Source organism: Podarcis erhardii (assembly GCF_964252035.2).
Source record: "Podarcis erhardii genome assembly, chromosome: 1".
Taxonomy (NCBI): Eukaryota; Metazoa; Chordata; class Lepidosauria; order Squamata; family Lacertidae; genus Podarcis; species Podarcis erhardii.
This window is the reverse complement of record NC_138497.1, coordinates 82,332,739-82,355,585: the sequence shown is the minus strand read 5'-3', so window position 1 is coordinate 82,355,585 and position 22,847 is coordinate 82,332,739. Positions and strand designations below refer to the sequence as shown.

The 22,847-nt window shown below is 46.4% G+C and overlaps 1 protein-coding gene across 3 annotated transcripts; it reads right to left on the bottom strand.

The window, feature by feature from the left end:
• Positions 1-954: 954 nt before the first annotated feature.
• On the bottom strand, positions 955-22,847 carry VWCE (von Willebrand factor C and EGF domains). 3 transcript variants are annotated; one of them, XM_081881184.1, is made up of 20 exons: positions 22,505-22,847; positions 20,845-20,939; positions 18,288-18,377; positions 16,290-16,418; positions 15,981-16,097; positions 15,735-15,851; positions 14,912-15,040; positions 13,769-14,235; positions 13,580-13,673; positions 12,709-12,791; positions 12,269-12,356; positions 10,309-10,394; positions 9,461-9,578; positions 9,149-9,234; positions 8,143-8,239; positions 6,929-7,011; positions 5,163-5,253; positions 4,654-4,736; positions 3,567-3,672; positions 955-3,025 (listed from the first exon to the last, which is right to left on the bottom strand). In XM_081881184.1, the coding sequence occupies exons 1-20, from the start codon at positions 22,612-22,614 to the stop codon at positions 2,265-2,267; spliced, it is 3,030 nt and encodes a 1,009-aa protein (XP_081737310.1). In that variant the 5' UTR covers positions 22,615-22,847; the 3' UTR covers positions 955-2,264. The 3 variants fall into 3 exon arrangements, with proteins under 3 accessions (XP_081737310.1, XP_081737311.1, XP_081737312.1); XM_081881185.1 differs by having other exon boundaries at positions 8,143-8,235; positions 9,169-9,234; XM_081881186.1 differs by lacking the exon at positions 14,912-15,040.

Here is a 22,847-nt window from a genome sequence, read left to right as displayed (position 1 = left end):
ATGCATACCTATCTAACTAAGTATTACCAGTGAGAAAGTGGAGCTGGTTTTCCTTTTTCATGTTCATCTTTTCTAGTTTCCATGGGTCTCTACTCTTCTCTTCTTCTGGCTAGATCTGTTGAGCAACTTAAAACACAACACACAACATCACTCTATCCTGAATTTCTGTTCACCAGTTCCATGTGAGAGCTTCAGCTATTTTTTACGCGTCAGAGCAACTTGCTCTGTCCATTTCTGATAAACTTCGTTCCACTGAACTTCTGATATGTTCTGTTGCACAGAGGAAATGCTCCCCCCTCGCTTGAAATAGGTTAACAGAACATGAAACATAGACTTAGTCCTTGGGGACACCAAAGATACATGATGGCCCAAGAAAGGGGGAAATCAGTGACCCCAATGTTCCAGGCAGATAGGCAGGCAAGGCACGATCAGCACCTTGGAGAGAGACCTAGATGTGCTAATAATCCTGCAGCTGAGGCACAGCATACAGTGTCATAGCCTGGCTAGGTATTCATTGACTAGAGGCCTCACCAGCTGTATGCTGCATCTGGCCTGTGTTTTCAAGCTGTAGGGATATCTCCTCTCCTGATCCTCTGAGGAGTCTGTGGTCCAATGATCAGAATCTGGTGGCAAAAAGTGTCTCCTTGGGATTCAAGGGAGGAGAGATGGGCTCCAGTGCTAACAGCTGAGATCCACATGGGGCAGACCAGAGACTGGATCCACCTCCTCCATCATTCCACAGCCATGACAAAGCCCTAGTTTGGAATTCCCAGAACACATTCAGGCCAACCTGACACAGCACGTTACATGTTGCAGAAATTCTTAATGTGAAACTCTTTACTTTGAACGCTTTAGTTTTTAAAAGCTAAAAACCGCACTTTTGAAGAAACACAGGTAAAATTTATTTGACACAAGCGTTGATTTTTTAAAAACAAACTCTTATTCCCCCGCCACTGCCGCCTCCCACTCCCACCCCCCACATTGGAAACATTCACCATAATATGAAGCCAGCAATTCAGAATGCACAGCCTCAGTTAAAAATGCATCCATCTCCAGCTGCCTGATGGGAGGTAGAAGAACCAGTAATACAGACTGAAGTCTGGACTGTTGAGATTAGATTTACACTGGACACGCTACAAGCTACTTTCCAAACTACCAAACTATGTTCCAAAAATAATTGACTTCCATGATTCCTAAGCATTGAGTTTTAAGAAGTGCTGTTTCATAATGGGACCAAGAGAGAATTCTTAGCAACCTCACAAAATTACAGTCCCCAGAGTTTGGGGTAGGGGGAAGCCACGGCAACTAGTCTGGTTTCAAATGTCCAGTACAGATGCATCCTTATTAGACACCTCTCTGAGGTAGTTAAACAAAATCTGTCCTGCCACCAGTTTCAGGAGTTGGTTGCAAACACCTTCAAAGCCTAAAACAAATCTAAAAGGACCAAACCACTTTCAGGGAGGCTGGCAAGTGGCATGCTTCAGCAAAGAAAATGAAATTCATGTTGAAATTTAAATTTCAAAATGCAAATTTACCTATCAATTGCGGGGGGGGGGGGGAGAGACATGTTTACATTTAGCTATCACAAAACGTCTGTTTTGGGTGTTTGCATAAATCTAGCTCCTGTGTACTGTAATCTGAATTTCAGAACTCCTTACACAATAGTAGATCTGGTATCAAAGCCAGAAATGGAAACTAGCCAACTTTCCTTTAAAATTATCATCCCTGAAGACTGACATTCTCATATAAGTCCAAAAACAGCAACAGGATACCTGTGCTAGACCTGGTGTGAGAACATTTACTAAGCAAGGGATTCCTTCCCTTGCTGGCAGCAGGCTAGTACTGCAACACAGCAGAAGAGGTGAAATTAGAAAATGTCCTTGGTCCTACCATATATATATATTTGTCTTCTGAAGGGGCAGAAGGCTGTGCTGGAATCTTTATACTGATATTGCCAAAAAGGGGGGGGGAGGGAAGGAGGGTGATTATCCCATGTTGCTCCACAGCCAAGGAGACATTGGTTAGGTAAGAGCACAAACAGGCCTTGTCATCTCAACAGTAGCTAGGGCTGAATAACTACCCCTGCTAATTAGACCTGCTCTCAAGAAAAGAGAATGTAGATCCTGCCAATGGTAAGTAGCAGCAGGGCCACCTCACACCACTAGTGGCAACCTTTTTTTTTTGGTAGATCCTCTTCTACACCTATGAGGTTAAAAGTGGTTATGTTCCTCATGTTCAAAAACAGGCCTGGTCTTTCCTTCAAGCTAGGGAGCAGTGCCATGGAGGTTATTCTCACCACCAGGGGGCAATGCAAGGCTGCTCCCCCAAGTTTGCTGGTCCATGGGTGAACCTGTTGTGTGGGGGGGTCTGCCATCTTGAAGTTCCTGAGGAGAGTCTGGACTGCGGCTGGATGAAGGGGAAAGTGTTTCTGTTGGAGGTGACAGAGGAAGGCTGTGGGTATCTGAAGGCTGAAAGGAGGTGGTGGTGGACTCTGTGAGGTTAGCTACCGTTAGCGGAGTGGAGGCAGGAACTGCATTGGAGGGTGCAGGGGTCCCAGCAGTCCTTGTGATGAGGAAAAGGAGCCGAGGATGAGTCAACAGAGAGCTAAGAGAGCTTGGCCTGGTGGGAGAAGGCCTGAGGTTTCCTGGCCTATTTGCAAGTGGCAAAGGAGGCCCTGATCTTATCTGAGGAGTCACAGATTGGCCTAGTCGAAAAGAAGGGGGTTTGGCACTTGGTGGCCAATTGAAACGCAGCTTGATGAGACCTCCTGGTCTGGTATGATGGAGATCAACATTCTCTGGTGCCGTTGGCCTCGTTGGCACGATCTCCCAAGCACTTGCATTACTTGCCGCAAGATGAACATCAGGACCAAGCGAAGCAGGTGTGGGAATGGGAGTGCAGAGGCTGCAGTTCCTCTCAGACATTGGGTCCATGGAACGCCTCTGGAAGGTTTGCAAGCCTGCCTTTGATTCTCTATCTTCCAAGTGAGAATTGGCTAGGCTCTTCTCCAGCGAAGCCACATCATCTGTTGTGAAACAACCACAGACTAGGCTGAGCACTGCTTGCCCTGAATCATTCCAGTAAACTCTCAGCTTTTGGCCTAGGTTACTGACCACAAATTCTGAACTACAAGGGCCATAGGTGCACATAAACACAAATGCACATTCTGCACCACACCATGAGATGCAAACACACACACACACTATGGTGGCAAATTTCTGAGCTTTCTTGATTCTCAGAGAACCTGGGAATAACTAACACTCTGCTTCCTTTGGAAGCACATTGCAATAAACTTGACAGCTTTGAGACAATTTACATGATTAAAAATTTGGGGTTGGTGGGAATTAATTTAAGAGACAGCCAGGAATTAGGAGAATTAGCTCCTCAGCCTCCCTCACTTCCTCCACCAGAGGTGAACTAGGCTTTATTTCACCCGGGTCAAAGGCCCAGTTTGCCACCACCCCCACATGCATTCTTTCCAAAATGTGAGATCTGACAATGCTGAATTTATATCACAACACAAAATCACATGCCAGACCCAATGCAGGTACGATGAGCACCCCTACCTGGAACTTCATTACCATGGCAGTCAGGGCAGCAATGTGTAGGGGGGCCAAAGGGCTCTGCACAGGTGCCTGGACAGGGCCTCTTCTCACAACTCACCTCTCCAAGCTGAGGGACACAAAGCAACAGAGGAGAGGTTGAACTGGTTCAGACAAAAACTGGAAATCATGGCTTCTTCCTGTTTATTTATTGAAAGGGGTTTTAACCCACTCAATGCCAAAACCTTCTCCCAGAGCAGCTTACAGATCACTATAAACAATACAAACCCTGCCCACAGGCTTACAATCTAAAAAGACACACCACAAAAAAGTGGATTGGGATAAAGGAGGAGATGCACACACTCAAGCACAACTTTTTTCTGATGACCAGCTGAGTTGGAAAAGCTCAAAGGGAGGAGTCAAAACTTGCTGTTCTCTCAGCTGCTCAAGCATCCTTTCGTTTCCCTCCTCTGCTGGAGGCTGATGTAACAGCTTCAGCCATGTGACAGTGGATGATGAATCAGGCATCTTAGCAATCAGCACATCAATGAGTTGCAGTGAGCCTTTGTTTGCGTGGTTCCCTCCCCTTTCACATATCAGAAGAAGGCTTTAAACTAACCACAGTTCCCTGTGACATCATAACTTGGATAACTGTTATGTTGATTAAACAATGGTTAGTGAAAATATGTTAGGATCAGCTTCTGGTTTAAACAAATCACAGTTCCAAGCTCAGGTGTCACAAGAAACTGTGGTTAGTTTAAAACAGTAAGTGGATGCTTCTGGCAAGGGAATGAGGAGGAGACAGGAAGGAAGGAAAGAAAAAACCTTTTCCCCAAGAAGGTAAAACAATACTTTCAAGCTTTGGGGTTCTAGATAAAGAACATTCATTTATTCTTTTTCTAGGTTGCTGTCTTGCTAAAGGCCATCTGATCTCCTTAATGGAGCCCAGCAGTTCAACACCCCCAAATTTTATTCCCAGGCCTGCTAATAATAATAGCACTAATAGAGAACAATGGGAAGAGCAAGAGAACAGTGTGGGAGTGGAAGTGTAACCCTTTTGAACTGCAAACCATCCCAGACTCCCCCCTCCCCCAAGAGCCTCACAACTCACCTGACAAGTACAATGAATGCAGGGTTCACCTTCTGGTACAAAGACGTGTCCATTCACCACTTTCCTCCCTTTGTAATTGCAGTCTACAAAAGGAGAATAGCACAACAGATATAATTTTAGCCATAGAGACATTGCACCTAGTCTGATTAGAGAGACAAGAAACCAGACACATTAGAATGTTGGTATTCACACACATAAGTAGGACAGTTACTTCCTCTAGCACTAAACCGCGACTATCACAAAAATCTGGAATGTTCTAGCTACTTAATGCTGCACAGTTGCAATGTACAAGTTAACTTATATAAATGAATTCCCGTGCAATTTAGAAGGCAATGGGACAACAAACCATCAGCTATTGATCTGAATACTATAAAACCATTCTAATGACTGATATATCATTTTCAGTTTTAGTAGGGATTCTATATTGCACAACTAGCCCTCATTTAAAAAACAACAACAAACAATTTTTAAATTATTATCTGGAAAAGCCCTAAGATCATAATGCTTACCATGACAAACTGGACAGCACTCTCCTTCTGGGTGGAAAGGATATGTACAAAAGACAACACAGTCCACAGGAGAACATGCCACAGAGCCTAGCTGTAAGAAAACACACACACACACACACACAGAGAGAGAGAGAGAGAGAGAGAGAGAGAGAGAGAGAGAGAGAGATCCTGCATTAAATGGCAGAGAAATATAGAGAGCCTTGCCTTTCATTTCAAACCTCCCAGCCAATCTGTTTCAGGATACAGAGCATATTATATAACCCTTGGCACTTATTATTACTTGTTTATCTGGTCCTTTTACAGATCAATTCAACTTCTTGGCTGTGGCAGCCAGCAGCGTAGCTAGCTGCTCGGGTGCCCTGTGCGGCAATCACGTCCTGCAGCCGGGGGTGGGACGAACCCATGGGGGCAGGGCAAGTTGCGTGGAGCCTCTCCACCGCCTCCCCCTCAGCTGTAGGGTGGCTGAGGGAGAAGCAGTGGGCAGATGCAAGCTCCACGCTGCCGTTTCAGGCAGCGCCAAGCCTGCAGGCACTCAAGCTGCCACGCCCAGGAGAGATGCGTGGCTCAGGCACGCTGCAGGCCCTGGGTAAGTGCCGGCCCCCGTGGTGTGGCGCCCAGTGCCACCCGCATTTCATTGCATTTGTTGACTGAACTAAAAAGTTTCCTGAGCCCAATTTTTAAAAAAACTCATATTTTTGTCATTTTGTCACACACCCCCCCACAGTGATGACACCCGGGGCGCACCCTCCACACCCCCTTCCTCCGCCACTGGTGTTGGAGGCACTGCTGCATCCAGAGCCCTGTTGCTTGTCTGGGCAGCAGTTGGGTTGGGGGAGCAGAAAGATTCTGCTTTTGTTTTTTAAAAAACAAATTCGGTGAACATCTCAAATTATCTCAATAACACAATATCAGCTTTTCAAATTCATTTCAATAAAGACAGCATCTTTACTGCCAATGCATTAAAAAAATTAATAGCAACTTCAGTCATATAACATTCTATATCATAAACACATGACATCCTTCCAAAATAATAGTGCAGCCCTTTAAATGTCTCCTCAGAAGTAAGCCCTACTCAGTTCAACTGGGGTTTATATTCCCAGATAAGCAGGCATAGGATTGCAGCCTAGGGTTGCATACACACTATAACTTTCAAAGCACATTTGAAAAACGATTTCCTTCAGAGAATTCTGTTAAATTTCCCAGCAATTCATAACGAACGACAGCGCCCTTAATTCTTTGAGATAAGGTGTTTCAATTACGCTTTAGAGGAATACAGTGTATACACAGCCTAATTTTCTGGGGAAGCTGCCTTATACAATCCCAGATAAGACTTTAGCCTTCTTTGGGCTTTACATTTACAGTTAAATAAACCTGTGTGCAAAGGCAGTGCAGGTGAGAGCATTACCTCCACCTCTCCTGTCGCCATCTCCTTGCCTGCTGACTTGTGGAAGGTGACAGTCTGAAGCAGTGAGCTTTTTGCATCTGTGGAGGCCTCCCTTTGCATTTTAGAGCGCTGATGCCTTGAAGAGGGCTGCTGTTTGTTGCTGTATTTTTGCTTGCTCTGTAGCAGGCACGGGAACACTGTGGCCTTGTTATTGGACTGCAGCTCTCATCAGCCCCAGCCGGCATGGCCAGTGGTAAGGGGTGGTGGGAATTGTAGTCCAGTGACATTGGCAGGGTCACGGGTTTCCCAAGCTTGCTCTGTAGGACCTGTTACTAGGACAGAACACTCCTTATAGGCTGGGAGCGGAAAACAGAGAACTTACCAAACAAATGCAGCTTAGGCAGGGGTCCAAGACAGAGGGGAATGTCTCATTGTTGTAAAAGACCCTTCCTGCATAGGTGCAGCCTTCAGTCAAGAAAAAAGAAAAACACGCTTAGTTTGTCAACTTGGGTCACATCAACAACCTGCTTTTATCTCATTATTTTATCTTGTGAACTGCCCTGGGATCTTTTGACAAAGGGTGGTATATAAATCTAATAAATAAAATAAAAAATATAATAGGGCAATGTGGGTCATGACTCTTAACTATCACTCTTTTTCAGCCAAGGCCCCATCTACACTATACATTTAAAACACCATTATTCAGCTTTTAACAGAAAGAATCCTGGGAGCTGTAGTTTGTTAAGAGGGTTGAGAGTTATTGGGGATGAACCACTTTAGAAAGTGTGGATCTGTGAAGGGAATAGGGTGGGGGGGAGGGGGGGTATCTCCTAACAACTCCCAGCACCCTTAACAAACTACATTTCCTAGGATTCTTGACATAAAGCCATGCATTTTTAAAGTGGTGTGGTGATGCTTTAAATGCATGGTGTGGATGGGGCCTTACATATACAAACAGCAACAAACAGCAGCAGTCTTCTTCAGACATTAGATTTATGGTTAGGTAAACACATGAGGGTCAGTGGGGACAAGAACACAATCTTTGCATTCCCATTCCCAGCCAAGTCATGGAAGTCGATTCATGGAGCATAGTACGCTTGTGGGCTTCCCACAGGTATCCAGTTAGCCACTGTGAGAACAGGATGCTGGATTAGATGGGTCTTTGGCCTCATCCAGCAAAACTTGTCTTTTGTTCTTTCTTTGGTGACTTGCCATACATTTAATATCCCTGGGAAATTAGGGTTCCAAAACAAGCAAGGAGCCTTCAGATACAACCCCACCCCCTTGCTCCAGATTGTTGCCCTGCTGTTTTCAGTTCTTTCTCTATATGAAAACATTTGGGGTCAAATGAACATGCACTGTAAGAAGCATTATATATGACAAGATATTTGTCACAGACTGTACTTCTTGCATTTTGACCCCACTGTTTTGCAGTTGCTCTCTGTGCTGATGTGTATTCTGCAATTAGAATAAGCAACGTAATATAAGGAAAAGCAGGCAAGTTAGCAACAACAGCAAAAGTTGTTTTCTGGCTGTGGATTCTGGTGTTCTGATTTCCCTGAGAAGGGAACAGCTGTCTGAGAAGATGGAATTTACCTGCTGAACAATCTGGACAGCACTGCCCAGGGATCCGGATTGGGTGAGGACATGTCTCCAAACACTCTGTCCTCTTACAGCTCACTGAGCCATCTGCCTGCAACAGAAAAGAACTTCACAGAAACCCACAGCACAAACAGCTGGACTGTTGCAGGCAGATAGATCGATATCACCCCAGAAGAGACTTGAATTTCCTAGAGGTATCTGTCTTCGAAGCAGCACATATTTTCTGTCCCTGTGTCAGTTTTCATAAAAGGTTCCAGAATTGTTCAACTGCTTTACATTTGACACCTGAAAGCCCATGGTATGTAAGCAATATTTTTACAGTTTCATCCTACAAAGGTTGTTTATAATCCTAGAATTCAATGCCTGAAGTCCCATTAACACTCAATAGACTAACTGCTCTGACATCACTTTGGCTAATTATATGGTAACCACAGAAGCCAGGATAATACCTCTGCCTGCCTAGATCCACTCTGACATCACAGCAGGTCAGCAAGTAGCACTAGGGAAGATAGGGCAGGCAGAGAGATCACAGGTTGAGGCGATGGCAAGAAGGAAGGCACAGGATCACTGGTGAAGGTTAACTCATTTAAAACATTTCTCTGCCATTACTCCCCCCCCCCCTCCAAAAAGGGTCCACATGGCAGCTTATACAAGTCAGTGGGTTCAGTGACACTTATTGTCTAAGGACTGTGAACACACTTATTTAATAAATAAAAGGCACTTCTGGCCTCCTAAACAGTCAGGAGAGATCAAAGCCTAAATTTCATAATTTTTGTGACATACAACAAGAACACAACTATACCCCTTAGGATCCCAGCATACACAGGCAAACAGAGACTGGGGTTAGAACTACAGTACATTGTTCCAAGTGTCAATTGGATTCTCCTAGTCCTGGCTCAGCTAAGGTGGGGGCAGCAGCAGCAGCAAAGGGCTACCATGGTTTTTGCAATAGGAGATTGGGAAGTTGAAACTGAATGAAGTAGAGCAGGTTATCATTCACCTGGCAGATGCATAACTCACAGGGATCACCCGGTGACCAGATCTGTCCAATTGGAAATTCAACTCCGTTGTCATCCACAAAGCAACCTGGCCAAGAAAAGGGGAACAATGGAAGGAAGCAGCTGTGAACACAGAGTGGGGACCTTGGCGAGAGGAAAACAAGGTGTGTGTGATGGTGGGACAGTACAGCACAAAGATGCTTAGCCCACCAGAAGCCGTGTACCATGGGCAAACCTATCTGATAACCCATTGCCTACAATTATATACATCCTCATGCCACAACAACACGCCCCAGCCACTGAGATCTCCTTACCTGTCATGGGTGCAGCCTTTCGGCAGGTGAAGCAGCACTGCCCTGGGGCCAACAGCCAATCATCTCGGGGACAGTCCAGCGTGGGACAAGGAGTGAAGGAGCACTCAACTTCACCTTGCTGAGGAAGGACGTGAGGGCACATGTTACCCTCAGTAATTACAAAGATAAAGATAGGAGGTTCACAAACTCTTCCTTACTGAAATTTGCAAAACAAGGGAATCGGGTCCTGCAACGCCAGGGCTTCACAAAGCCCACCACCATCTTCTACTATGCCCCTGCAGACCTTTCTTATAGAGGGCCCAAGGGCCATCAGCAAGAGTATCCTTGCCTAGTGTTACTAAGGTTTGCAACAAAGGCAGTTTAAAATGACTCTTGTTATACTGAAAGCTACTCCAAGCCTTGGCCTGTGCTAAGCAATGGGCAACATAAAACATGCAAAGATCTTCGAGAAAGCCTGTAGCTTGGTAGCAGAGCATCTCCCTTGCATGCAGAAGGCCCCAGGTTCAATTCCTGCTGTCTCCAGGTAGGGCTAGGAAAAGGTCCTTCCTGAAACCCCAGAGAGCCGCTGTCAGTCAGAGCAGGCAGTATAGAGCTGGGTGGACCAAGGTTCGGACTCAGTATCAGGCAGATTCCCATGTTCCCAACTGAACTGACATGTAAAGTCAGTGCAGCGGGGGGAACGTTTTGTGTTCTGTCTAACAGGTAAGGAGATTTTACAAGGAGTCCAGAGACTGTGACTGAGAATCACCAGTACTCCAGAGAACAACAAACACACCTAATGGTGAGTGACATGACTAGCAAATCCTCTCAGATCAGGAGCATGGAGGGAGGCCTAGGCCAACACCTACCCTGCACACACAGGTGGTACAGTCATCACCATCCAGGCTGAACTCAGCCCCCTCTGGGTATGTCTGGCCGCGGAAATGGCACTCAGCTACAAAGGAAGGCAAGAGTATGTCAGTGATTCTCTGGCAGATCTACTGGAAAAGAGCGTTAGTAAGGTTTCTCTTCAGCTGCAGTGCCCCATTTATGGAATGCTCCCTCTCAGTGAGGCTCTCCTGGTGCCACATGAAATTACTTTTAGGAGCCAGGTAAAAAGGCCTTTCATTCGTTCATCTAGGACAGGCATAGGCAAACTCGGCCCTCCAGGTGTTTTGGGACTACAACTCCCATCATCCCTGACCACTGGTCCTGTTAGCTAGGGATGATGGGAGTTGTAGTCCCAAAACATCTGGAGGACCGAGTTTGCCTATGCCTGATCTAGGTCCTTTTTATATGCTCAACTTTTATGCTGGTGGTTTTGCTGTGTTAGCTGCTCTTCCACTTTGATGATGGTTGAGCATCAAGCTTAGATGTGTTGCTGCACTAATTATTATTTCTGCTGAGTTCCTGTGAACAGTCTTGGGAAGTTTTTAAAACAGAAAGGCAGAAGTGTTTCAGATAAGTAAGTCCTTTGCTGTCCCTCCTGGTCAGTAATCTTGAGGGGTAAGTTTTTGCTTCCTCAGGACGTGTGGCATTGCACAGGGAGAACCACGTAGTTGCAGGCTCCCCCATATCAAAGCTTCCTTGCACATAGAAAACTCAATGTCAGGGAGAAAGGCTCTTGCCTAATGCTCTCAAAGCTTGTCGCTTGCAGCTCTGTGAGAGGCAAGCTACAGTTTTCAGGATTCTCTGGGGAAAGCCATGTGCTTTAAATGCGATTTTCATCTTTGTCAATATATTGTGGCAGGGGGCTTGTATTTTCCCTGTTCATAAACTTTGGTTCAATAGAAACTCAAACTTCCGGGTAAAATGATAAGATCATGAGAAAGCATTCCCCCACCCCACCCCCGCTAATTGCTAGCACTCTTATTAATTGGACTTGTGTTATCTTGCCTGTATCAGGGTTTCAGTAATTGGGGGAAATTCCACAGCTGTGAAGTCACATGTACACCCTGGATTCCCGGTTCTAGAAAACTACAGCCTTAAATGACTTCCAGTTGGCTGGGAAGATTCAGGATGGTTACTAAGCAAAAGAGTATAAAGTTACCCCTATGTCTTGTAAGTTTTGCCTCACCTTCCTGACTGACACCTATATTACATCTCTGCATAGGATCATGGATTCATTTTAGTAATGTATTAGACTAAGTTAGCTAGCTTTATTGTTTTTGTTTTGTGACTTCCCCAATGGGCCTTTATTTCTAACAGTATTTTCCTTTCCTATTTCTCCCGCTTGGTAATGGGTTTCATGCAATACTGCTATTTTGGTTATTATTACTAAAACCTCTTAATTTCAGCGTGCCTTGGATCTTCACATTCCCTGCTGTGTAATTTGGCTTATTTTGCCTGAGGCCCCCAGAAGCAGAGAATGGTACTTCAACTCTTGCTCATCGGGACATCTTGGAATATAGCCTAAGATCGCCTGGCTCGGGTTGGGTGGTTGGTTTTACCCTTGGATTTTAGTAATGCCCAAACCCCCAGAAAATGCTGGTCTGGCTTTTGGGCAAGACTTTCTTGATCATCCCTGTGAGGGAGCATTCAGCAGTGCAACCCACTCCCTCAGCAGAGTGAAGCGCTGTTCCAAAGACAGCTTTATCCCAGAATAATAACATTTTTCTCAATATGTGTTCCAAGCGCCTTACACATAGGGTGGCCTGTTTGTCTAGGCCAGGCCTTTGGAAGAGTTGATCTCCTCACACCATTTCTACTACCCTTCGTTCGGCCTAGGAAACCACACCTTTCTCTGTGGAGAGGAGAGTGCCCAGGGTGCCCCTCAGGCCCTGTCTGCTTTGTGAGTGAGCATCAAGTAGGATGTTGCAAGCTATCTACCTGGCTGGCAGGGACAGCAGTCGGTCTGAAGAGAACTGGGGCATGGAGTGGGTGCACATTCTGGAGAGATACAGGATACGTTGCCTCCCTGGAATCAAGAAGAGAGGCCTCAGCCAAGGTCACGGGTAAAACCAGTTGCAGATCACATGCCACACACAGGAATCAGGTGGCTATTCCTCCCCTGGAGTAAAATAACTCAATGGCCCCCTCAGATAGCCCTACACAAAGCTTTCTGGGTCACTAGTTGTCTGCACAACTGAGACATTCTCATATGCCATAGCAAGGGCAAGGACCATTACGCGAAGCTCAACCCATGAAGGGCGGGTTAGCAATGGTAGCAAACAAAGTGATGAATATGCCCATTTCAAAGCAAGAAGGTGAGCTAACCTGAGGGACACGCACACACCTTCCCTGGCACCTGTGGACTCTGTGATACTCACCAGGCAGACGCAGATTGTGCAGTTCTCCTCAGAAAGAGAAAAGACATCCCCCTCAGCTCTGGCGGTCCCATAATAGAAACAGCCTGCAGGAGACAGGAATGTGAAATTTCTCCTCAGAGGGGAGAAGAGCCTTCTGTGAGTCCCATCTCATTTTGCCACTCCAGATTAGGAAACACTCATTGGCTTACATATGTAGCCACTTTTAAAAGGATTTGGCCGAATGACACATAATCTCCAGTATTTCACAGATGAAAGTAAGGATAGGTTTGTACCCCTCCTCTTTTATATTTTTGGGTATAAAAATCCCCATACCAAGGTCACATCCACACCATGCATTTAAAACACAAGGTTTCCTCCAGAAAAATCCAGGGAGCTCTAATTTACCCCTCGCAGAGCTGTAATTTCTAGCACCCTTGTAGTTCCCAGGACTCTTCAGGGGATGTTTTAAATGTATGGTGTGGTTTTAACTCAATGTCCTTGTGTGTGTGCATTCACATTTGTCTGGGAAAGGGGAGAAGGTGCATCCACTTTCCACTCTGAAAATTGCTTTGAGCCCCTTTTGTGGGAAAAGCAACAAATAAGTAAGAATAGCTTCTAGAAAACCTGGGGAATGGGATGAAAAATAAAATTTGGGCTAACGAAACTTTAACACGCCACTCCAAAGAGGCAAAATTTGGACAAAATAAGAGATACCGGTGGTTTAAACCAGGGACGGCTTCCAGAAAACAGGGACTGTCCTTGGTAAACTCAGAGGGTTGAGGCATACAGTGGAATATATAGTGACAAAGTCCCCAATTTAGGTGTAGGGAAGGCCCATGTGCCACAACCAGTCCCATCAATGCAGTCTTAATCTTGAGGGCGCTTCTCTCACCTGTGCAGCTAGGACAGCACTCCCCGTCCATTGGAGGAACTGGGTGGGAGCAGGCAACCTCACACATCACTGCTCCACACAGCACTTGCCCGCCCTACAAAAGGAAAAGACAGTCACTGTAAAGGTGGCTGCACATTTGACACAGGGGCAGGGCGGGAGAAAGCTAGGAACCCAGGACATACCACACACCTCACAGGAGCAGTTCAGGCACCCTGGCTCTACCCAGTGGCTGCCATTCTTATGAAAAGTCCCTCCACGCCAGCAGGCAGAAGGCAGGGCTGTGGAGGAAACCCCTGGAGCAGAAGGACTTGTGGGAAGGAGCGTCGTCATCTCCTCCCGCAGCAGCAATGGCGGCAGTGGGCTCTCCATCCTGGAGGGCCTGGCGGTCTTTAGCAAGATGGGTGCGCCAAGGGAGGAACTGGGTGGAGGGAATGAAGGGGTGGGAGAAGCTGCATGCGGGAGCACAGGGAGAGTGGGAAGGAGGCGGGAAGGAGGCGGGGTCCCGAGTGCCATGTGGGGAGCGGGTGCTCGGGATGGAGCAGAGCCCCTGGGGGGCACGGCAGGAGCCACAGAATCCGGAGAAAGGCGCAGGAGAGTTGGCGGGTGCTGGAGAGACTGCAAGATGGGAGACGGGGCCAGGCTGGTCTTCGGAAAACCTGGGTTGCAGGGAAAAGAGGGAGGGAGAGAGAAAAGCCAGGTTCAAAAATCCCCAGAAGATGCACGTCAAAAATATAAGGCATTTTCCAGCACACTTAGGAGCTCCCCACCAGAGCCACTCATATATTTATAGCTACTGTGGCAGGTACACACTCACCCTCACATCATTTGGCCACAGAAAAACAGGTACTGTAATAGTAATAGGCAAAGAGAGTTGAAGTCCATTTGAGAGTGAAGCTTTTTAACCACAGAAGAGTCATAAGTTTTGAATATCCATCTCAGCCCTCATGCTTCTGTCTCCTCCCTGACGTACCTCACATGTATTCCTAAGCATTTCCCAAGCAGCTGAATGCATATCCCTCATGGTCTCTTTCTAGACAACCCATTTATATCACAATAAGTGCACAATTGTTGTTCATGTGGTGCAAGGAATCATTTCTTTCTTCTAGGTAGCACTTTGGGTGTGCTTGTGGGCGGCTATTTTCTCAGCAGTCCAAGGGTAATATTTTCTTTCTGGAAATGAGCAACTCGGTCTCCACTCCACCGCCTGAGCAGTGAGGGCAGTTCACATTGCGGCTGCTAGTGTCTATTGGACAGTGCCTGTGACATCACTCAACATAAACAACGCAACTCAACCCAGATGATGAAGGATGGAAAGATGGAAATGGTCTTTACCTTCACAGGACACTCTGTCCACACTGAGCCGGTAGCCTGGGCGACAGCTGCATATGAAACTCCCGAGCGTGTTGTGACAGGAGTGCTGGCAGGTTCGCTTCTCACTGAGTCGCCGGCATTCATTCACATCTGCACCAGATGCAGCACTTACTTCAGGGCTGGGTTGGGCTCAAGCTTGTGGCTCTACAAGCATTCCTGTTGCTTAGCCATACAAGGTCAGAAAAGGGATCACACAGCAAAGGACCTGGTACATTACCACACGGTCAAAGCTGGGCTCGGACCAGCCTTGAGGCCCCTTTGATGCAAAATGTATTTGGCCAGAGGATTGCAAACACAGAGACACACACAGGGACACACAGCCTCCCTCCTCAGCTGATGGTTACTGCTCCCTCACATCACTCCCATCAAATTATCAATGTGATGACCAGGGAGGGGGCAACTTAGAGTCTCTTCGGGGCACTGGGAGTGGATGGGCAGATATAAAATAAACTAACAAACTAAATATTTTTTTAATCTGGAGGCAGCAGGAGGTTTTCTCTGGAAAAAGCCAGGCTGGGTTAGTGTATCTGGCAAAGGGAGGTAACCTACCTCTAGAACACAGGAAGCAGCCTTATATTTAATCAAACCATTCTTCCATCTAGTTCAGTATTGTCTAGACACCAATGGGTTGTGACTCTTCAGGGTTTCAGACAAGGATCTTTCTCAGTCTTATCTGGAGATGTTGGGTACTGAACTGGGATCTTCTGCATGCAAAGCAGATACTCTGCCAGTGAGCTACAGCCCTTCCTCTGCTAGGTTGTACAACAGAAGTAGGGACACCTACCCACACAGGAGTGCTGGTTGCCATGCAGGTAGAAGCCGGAATGACAGGAACATCGATAGCTGCCCATGCTGTTCTTGCAGTGGTGCTGACAGGGTGTTGCTAGGCACTCATCAGTATCTAGGAGCAAAATGGAGGATGCAAATGTCGATATCGTTTGCCCCACAAAAATAAACCGATCTTTGACATCTTCCCTAAAAATATTCCAGCTCCATCCCTCTCCCCTCCTATATTCCCAATCACACTCACCTTGACAGCTGTGTCTGTCAGCAGAGAGTTGCATTCCTGGGCCACATTCACATACAAAGCCACCTTCTGTGTTCACACAAAGTCCCTCACAGGAGGCACTCAGGCACTCATCAATGTCTACAGGGGGAAACATTCCCATGTGTCAATGAATGAAAAAGGCAGTTGCAATTCTGTGTGCAGCTTACTGTGGAAGAGCAATGACTGAGTAGCACTAAGAGCCCGCAGTCAGGAAGCTCCTTATCTCCCTAGGAGTAGGGGCTTCAGGCCCTGCTGGTTCCATGTAAGAAAGACACCTCTCTTCAAGCTCACCTGCACAGCGTACACCATTGGCTGTCTCAGTCATGGAAAACCCCAGCGGACACACCCGCGCCACCTCCTGACAACCTCCATGATTGCAAGCAAGGTCACAGCCATACTCTCCACAGGCACCAGGAACGTCTGAAAAGACAGAGAGGAGAAATTTCATGCTGGGGAATGGGACTCCCTCACTGAAAGAGGATTAGAAAGCAAGAAGGAACCCTGACCGTTAGGTAGGGGAGTGGGAGATGCAGGTAGGCAATTTCAGTGTTACATTTAGATAACTGTAGACTCTGGACTTAAACACTTGTTGTGTGCACAACAGATGACAACCTCAAGGTGTCCCCCTGCCCATTCTGCTAAGTGTGGCCCTGGATATCTACCCCAAAGGTACAGTGAGAAGGGCACAAGCCAGATACTTTGAGGGGCATGCCTCTTACAGGGAAAGGGTCAGAGGCCCTTGCAGGGTTCAGAAAACCCACAATGGCTGTCCAGATTGCTGGAGGAGGATTGCTTGCCCCAGAAGCTCCAGCATCCAGTATGAGCAAGGAGGCAGCACCGTTGATAGGTTTGTTGTTATTGGGGGTGGGGGGTGGAATAAAGCACTGCTTGACCAATAAACCACTGCCTTCTACTACAGCATTCAAAAAACATAAGAACATCATAAACTTTGCATGGCCATTGTTGCAAAACCTACGATTACATAAACTGAAAATCATCCAGAATGTTACAACATGTTTTCAAAAGCCTTGTTCTGATTAAGTGTTGCTCTTGATATAGGTAATAATAACATGAACTGATTTCCCTTAAAAGCAACCAACTCTCAGATACATTTGAAGGATTTTTCACTAAGCCTTTGCAGCAAAAGTCTTGCTTTATATGCCCAGAAAGGAGGGGAATTTTAGCAATTAGCTCGGTCCATTAAAATGTTTAAAGGCTGGATCTGGGCAAAGGAGAGGCAGAGCTTCTGCTGGTGTAGACCCATTGAGCTGAATAGAGCGAGGGCTGCTAGCCTTCTTTGGCCTGTGGGCTCATTTGCAATCCAAAGACACACACTACAACCATAATCATGCACACATTCACTTTCCTTGCTTTCCCCCTCAAATCAGATTGAGGGGCAGTGATATTTTTGGAAGGTAAAGTTGGATAGGCAAGATTTTATTTTGATTTTTCCCAAGCCCAATTTGGGGGGGGCACAGAATCCTTCCCTTCACAGATGTGACTCTTCAACATGCCCCCCCATTCCAATTAGGCTTCTAATTAGCTGTGGGATAACTCATCTCATAACCAAAGTCTAATTAATGCATGAAGGTGCATAGAGTAAGCTGTCCTGCCAGGTTTAGCTATGTCACTTCCCTTATCTTGGGGGGAAATAGGTAATCAAGCCTAATGTTCCCATCCAGTCCACCTGAGAAGTTCAACCTGGGAAGAGGCGTGAGCTGCTTGCTCCAGCTCAGCCACACAGTTCTCATTAGCCACTCTTGAATTCCTATACCAATAGGGATTTTCACCACTTTATGTAACTATGCTAAGTTTTACTACCTGTGCAACTTTTTTTCTGAATGCTTTATGGAAAAGCACATGAATCTGACCTTGGAAGAGTTTGAAAGTAAAACCGTGTTTAACTTACAAAACAGGTGTATATTAGGAGAAATCAGCATCAAAGTGCTGATGAATTTTCATTGGAACTTCTAATGAAGTTACAATGTTGTTCTTATTTTTACTATGTATTTTGTGGGTTTTACATTGTAATTTTATGTTGTGAATCGCCCTGAGATCTGTGGATGAAGGGCAGTATATAAATTTAATAAATAATTAATAATAATAATAATAAAACTTCTTTTTAAAAAAATTTATCGCAAGCTGATGTGGAAATAAGGAGAAATGAAGATGGGAAGAATGGGAAACAGAGAAACCAAAACTGACAGATTTGCACATTCCCCGCCAGCCCTCACAGGAGTCCACATAGCAAACTGAATAACTGGCATCATCCCACAAAGTTCTCCTTACCTTGGCATGTAATGCCCTGCCCTCCATCCCTGCAGGAACAGACATTGGGAGCAATGCAGAAGCCACTTCCACAGCCAAAGGAACAAAGCGCTGCGAGAAGGTCCAAGAAAGCACCAGTTAACAAAGACAAAAAATTAGGATCGTAATTCCGCCACCACTCTACCCCACCACAGTGCAGTAGAAGAGAACCACTCTCATGCCAAGCAGGAAGGAGCCCAGTTAAGAGATCTAGCAATAGATCAGAGCAGAATTACAGGTAAGGAAAGGGATTTTTTGGAAGAACTTTAAAGATAAATGAATGAGTTAGATGGGGAGGAGGCACTAAGATGCTTCCAGGCCGTGACTATTTTGGGGTGGAAAATGTGGGATAATGCTTGGAGGCAACATCATCTAGCCTCCCTGCAAAGAAATAATAATTAATTCTCATTAAGCAGCCAGCACATTCTATTCTCCCTGCAAACAAATCAGGGTGAATGCTCCACAAACAATGTGAAAGCACCCTCATTTGATCATTAAAAAAAAAACCACAATCTAATCATCAGGTACTACAAATGTTTGCTGCCAAGAAATGGGATGTTAATGACGCTCTCTGTATCTAGAAGAAATATCATTAATAAAATCCTGTGTATATTTATGCAAAAAGAATTCCCACTGTATGCAATGGTATGGAAGTGAGGACAGGATTGAAGCATTCACTGCCCTTTTTAAAAATAAAACATCATCTTTTTATTCCATAGGCATTTCCAGGCTACCGCCATTTGCCAGTTTTAAACTAATGCAACTATCCTAGCTCCTTGCTTGCCACCTGTGGTTTTGCGAGCATACTGAAAATGCTCGGGTAGAGCCCACTGATTCCTTTACAGAACTACAACTCCCAGCCCATTCAGGAGTTGCCCAGTCTAGCTGCCTGTATTCATTGTTGCATGAAAATCCCAGCTGCCATTTGGGTGACTTCTATCAAACACCACCCCATCCCCTCACCCTGCGACAAAAAATGATCTCTTTTCCTGCCATGCTGTCTGCATGGGCATTGTGACATCAGCCTTGCTGCCTGCTCTGCAGGAGGTAAGAGAAGCCCCCACCCCCTCCTTTTAGGGCTGGACTTGGCAGCACTTGCCAACAGTGACATCTAACAAAAACGGTTGGTGAGTAGCATGTTCTCATCTCCAATTGCCAGATGCCAGAAATGAATGAGAGCAGCTGGTAGTAACCCGCTAAGGACCCAGCAGCTGGACCTTACGTGTCGTCATGCGAGCAAATAAGCAGCTAAGCCAGGGAGCACCACCGCTATGAGCAAATGCAGCAGGACGCCACATTGGCACAGCACTAGGGGCCAGCGCTGCTAGACTAGGGAAATCAACCTTGCAAGATGGGGTGCTGCGACAGCATGTACACTAGAAACGTCTACTGTGTAGAGGTGTGCAGCAGTGTGCATGATGCTATGTGACCGACCCTGAAAGCTTTTTGACCGTTGCAGCACATCTATAGGACAGACTTAATACTGGTTTTATACAACACCTTAACAGTGGTGGCCTCCCCTAAACAATCCCAGGAAGGCTATAACTTGGGTATAAGAGCATCTGCTTGGCCTGCAGAATGACCCCGTTTCAATTCTTGGCATCTCCAGCCAGGTAGGGCTGGAGAGACTCCTGTCTGAAATCTTGGTGGGCCATTGTCTGCTAGTGTAGGTAGACCATTAGTGTGATTTGGTATCAAGTGGCTTCCTATGTTCCTAGTTTGCTGAAGTGCTGGAAATTATGACTGAGCTGCCTTATCCCCCCACAGCCCACCTCAGTTCACAAAACTGCATGAGCGAATGGACTGCTGAAACTAATTAAAAAGCTGTACGCCTAGTATCTGATACTAAACTGACAACCTAAGAAGAGCCCTGCTGGATCAGGGCCCATCTAGTCAGGCATGCTGTCCTCACAGTGGTCAACCAAGGTATTTGTGGGAAGCCCACAAGGAGAACCTGAGTGCCGTGGTACTCTCTCCACTTGTGATTCCCAGCAACTGGTACTCGGAAGCGTACTGCCTCCAAAAGAGCATAGCCATGCTTCCAGAACATAGCCATCGAGGCTAGTAAGTCTAATTTGTCCAATTCCTTTCTAAACACCACCAAGGGCACACTCCTATTCGTGCCACAATTTCTACGCAAGGAGTCAAAAGTTTTTGTTTTTTTTGTCCAGCCACTTTCCTCAGAACACCCCCCCCCCGCCCCCCGCTGTTTACCGCTGCATTGGAACAAATGTCAATCAGATTTCCCATGGATTCAGCTGTAAACAGTAGGTTTTTCCAGGGAAACAGCAGGATGGGGGGGGCACTTTCAGACCTGTGCCTAGAAATTGTGGCACAAACAGGAGTATGGATGAGCCCTAATTTGGTGGCCATCATCACATTTTGTGGGAGCAAATTCCATTGTTTAATTGTACACTGTGTGAAGAAGCAATTTGCTTTGTCTTGCCTTGAATCTTCCAATATTCAGATTCTTCAGTTCACTAATGAGATTTGGCAACAATACAGAGCTGATGTCTTCCAAAGAACTCCAGGTACTTACGCATGGTGCACTGTCCGCTGCCTGGAGATGGTATCCACCCAGGGCAGCATCCGCTTCCAAAACCAGAGAGGCAAACATGTGGTCCGATGCGACGTCTAGGAATAGGAAAGAGACGGACTGAGACATTTCCAGGAGTGAAAAGTAACTCTCCAAGCTGCACTGTTTTGAGGACTGAGACACATGCCTCCTGCTTATGGAGGTCTAAGATTAGCAGTATGCTCAGGCTGCCAGTGGTCACATCCCAGAATCCTGGGAACTATAGTTTTACCCCTCACAGAGCTACAGTTCCCAGGACCCTTAGCAACAAAGGTAATTGTTTTTTTGAGGGAAGCAATGTGCTTTAAATATGTGCTGATCAAAGGATTCCAGGCACTGTTGTGTTGTAGTTCACCCCTCACAGAGTTACAATACCCAGCAATGCTTAACAAACCAGTGTCCAGAATAAGTACATGGGAAGAAAAGGAGTAGATGGAACAGTGGCACATAGGTCTCAGCCGCACTTCCTTTTGTGCAGGTCCACACTTTAAAGCTCTGTTTCTGAGCGGTTTTCTTTTGTCCGTGGAAGAACCAAATTGCCATTTGCTTAGATTCAGTTCTAAAATGTGGGCTTTCCCAGGGAAAGTGCCTGGACAAAAACACGAACACCACTCAGACTTGTACCTAGACACTAAAGGAAGCCTGAATGAACCCATAGAGAGAAAGCTGTGCCCAGGATATGTGGAAACACAGGCACAGAAACCACTCTGAACGTAATGATAAACATAAACACTATACAGTGGTAGCACATCCAAAGCACATCCTCCCCTCTCAAAGAATTCTGGGCACTGTAGTTTGGGGGGGGGTGCTGGACATAGTAACTCTGTGGAGGGTAAATTACAGTGCCCAGAATTCTTTGAGGGAAAGAATGTGCTTCAAATGTGCTTTAAAGGAACAGTGTGTATACAGCCTTCTGGGCTAAGACACACAATCACTCTGCACGTGTTTGGGTACTTTCCACCCCCAGCACCTTTCTCTCATCTGTACTGATGCAGGTTGTCTCTCTAAATTGTTCCCCACAAGTACACATTCCAGTTTTGCCTGCCACTCCGGGTTTCCCAGGCATGCAAAGCTGCAACTGCTGAGAGGTGGTCAGTCAGTGATGGTGTACAGAATATATACCAGCCCACATTTGAAAGAAAAAGAAAAGACAAACTAGGACTTTGGGCACACCGTTGCCCTATCCATGCAGTCCCTCAGTCAGTCAGTTAGTTGACCTTTCATCCCAACTTCATTGGTTGTGCAAGCTGAACTTTGTTCAGAAGTAAATTCATGGAATTATGCTTCTATTCAGGCACATCATGAATTTTATAGATGATGGGGGCAAAAGTATGAAGGGGGCAGATCAACTGCACTGCAGCCTTCAGAAGAGAACAAAAATAGGTAAGAAAGAGGTGATGGGCACCTCGAGGGAAGCAAAATACTCCTTCAGGCAGGAATCGCTGTCTCTCTACACATGATACAAACAAACAACCCCCTCTTGGGCCCAGATCAGGGGGGTCTCCAGGTCCCGCAGCCAAGCTCCAGGAGGTAGCTGTGTGTGTTTTGGTGTGTGTATGTGTGTGTGTGTGGAGGTCTGGGACTTGGCTGCCCCTGTACAGAGATGGGTATGGGGGGTGGGTACCTCTCCACGGCGAAGTTGGCAAGTTTCCTCCTTCCTGTGTAGACTCTCCCCTGGGCCCCTTGAAGGAACACAGAGACACAGGCAGCCTGGAAGAGCAGCTCCGCGAACATGACAGGCGTCTCTCTCCCAGTTCCTCAGAGATGCTCCCTTCAAGAGAGCTCTTTCCTTTTTCCCCCCACAGGCCCCTCTCTACTACAGCATGGCAACTGCCTGGACTCTCCTCCTCAACCAAGGATGAGGCTGGGGGCTCCTTCTGGGCAGAGGGAGGGGAGCTGGGATCAATGATCTCAGGCTGGGGGCAGCATTGGGAGCAGACTCCTCCTCCCCACAGCCAGGCTCAGAT

Excerpts from the sequence above, each read along its gene's own strand:
- VWCE (XM_081881184.1), bottom strand. The coding sequence starts at position 22,614 with ATGTTCGCGGAGCTGCTCTTCCAGGCTGCCTGTGTCTCTGTGTTCCTT. Across the intron at positions 7,012-8,142 it reads CTGTCCAGATTGTTCAGCAG|GCTGCACCTATGCAGGAAGG; the intron begins GTAAATTCCATC and ends TCTTGACTGAAG. Across the intron at positions 3,026-3,566 it reads CCATGGTAATGAAGTTCCAG|ATGATGTGGCTTCGCTGGAG; the intron begins GTAGGGGTGCTC and ends GTTTCACAACAG.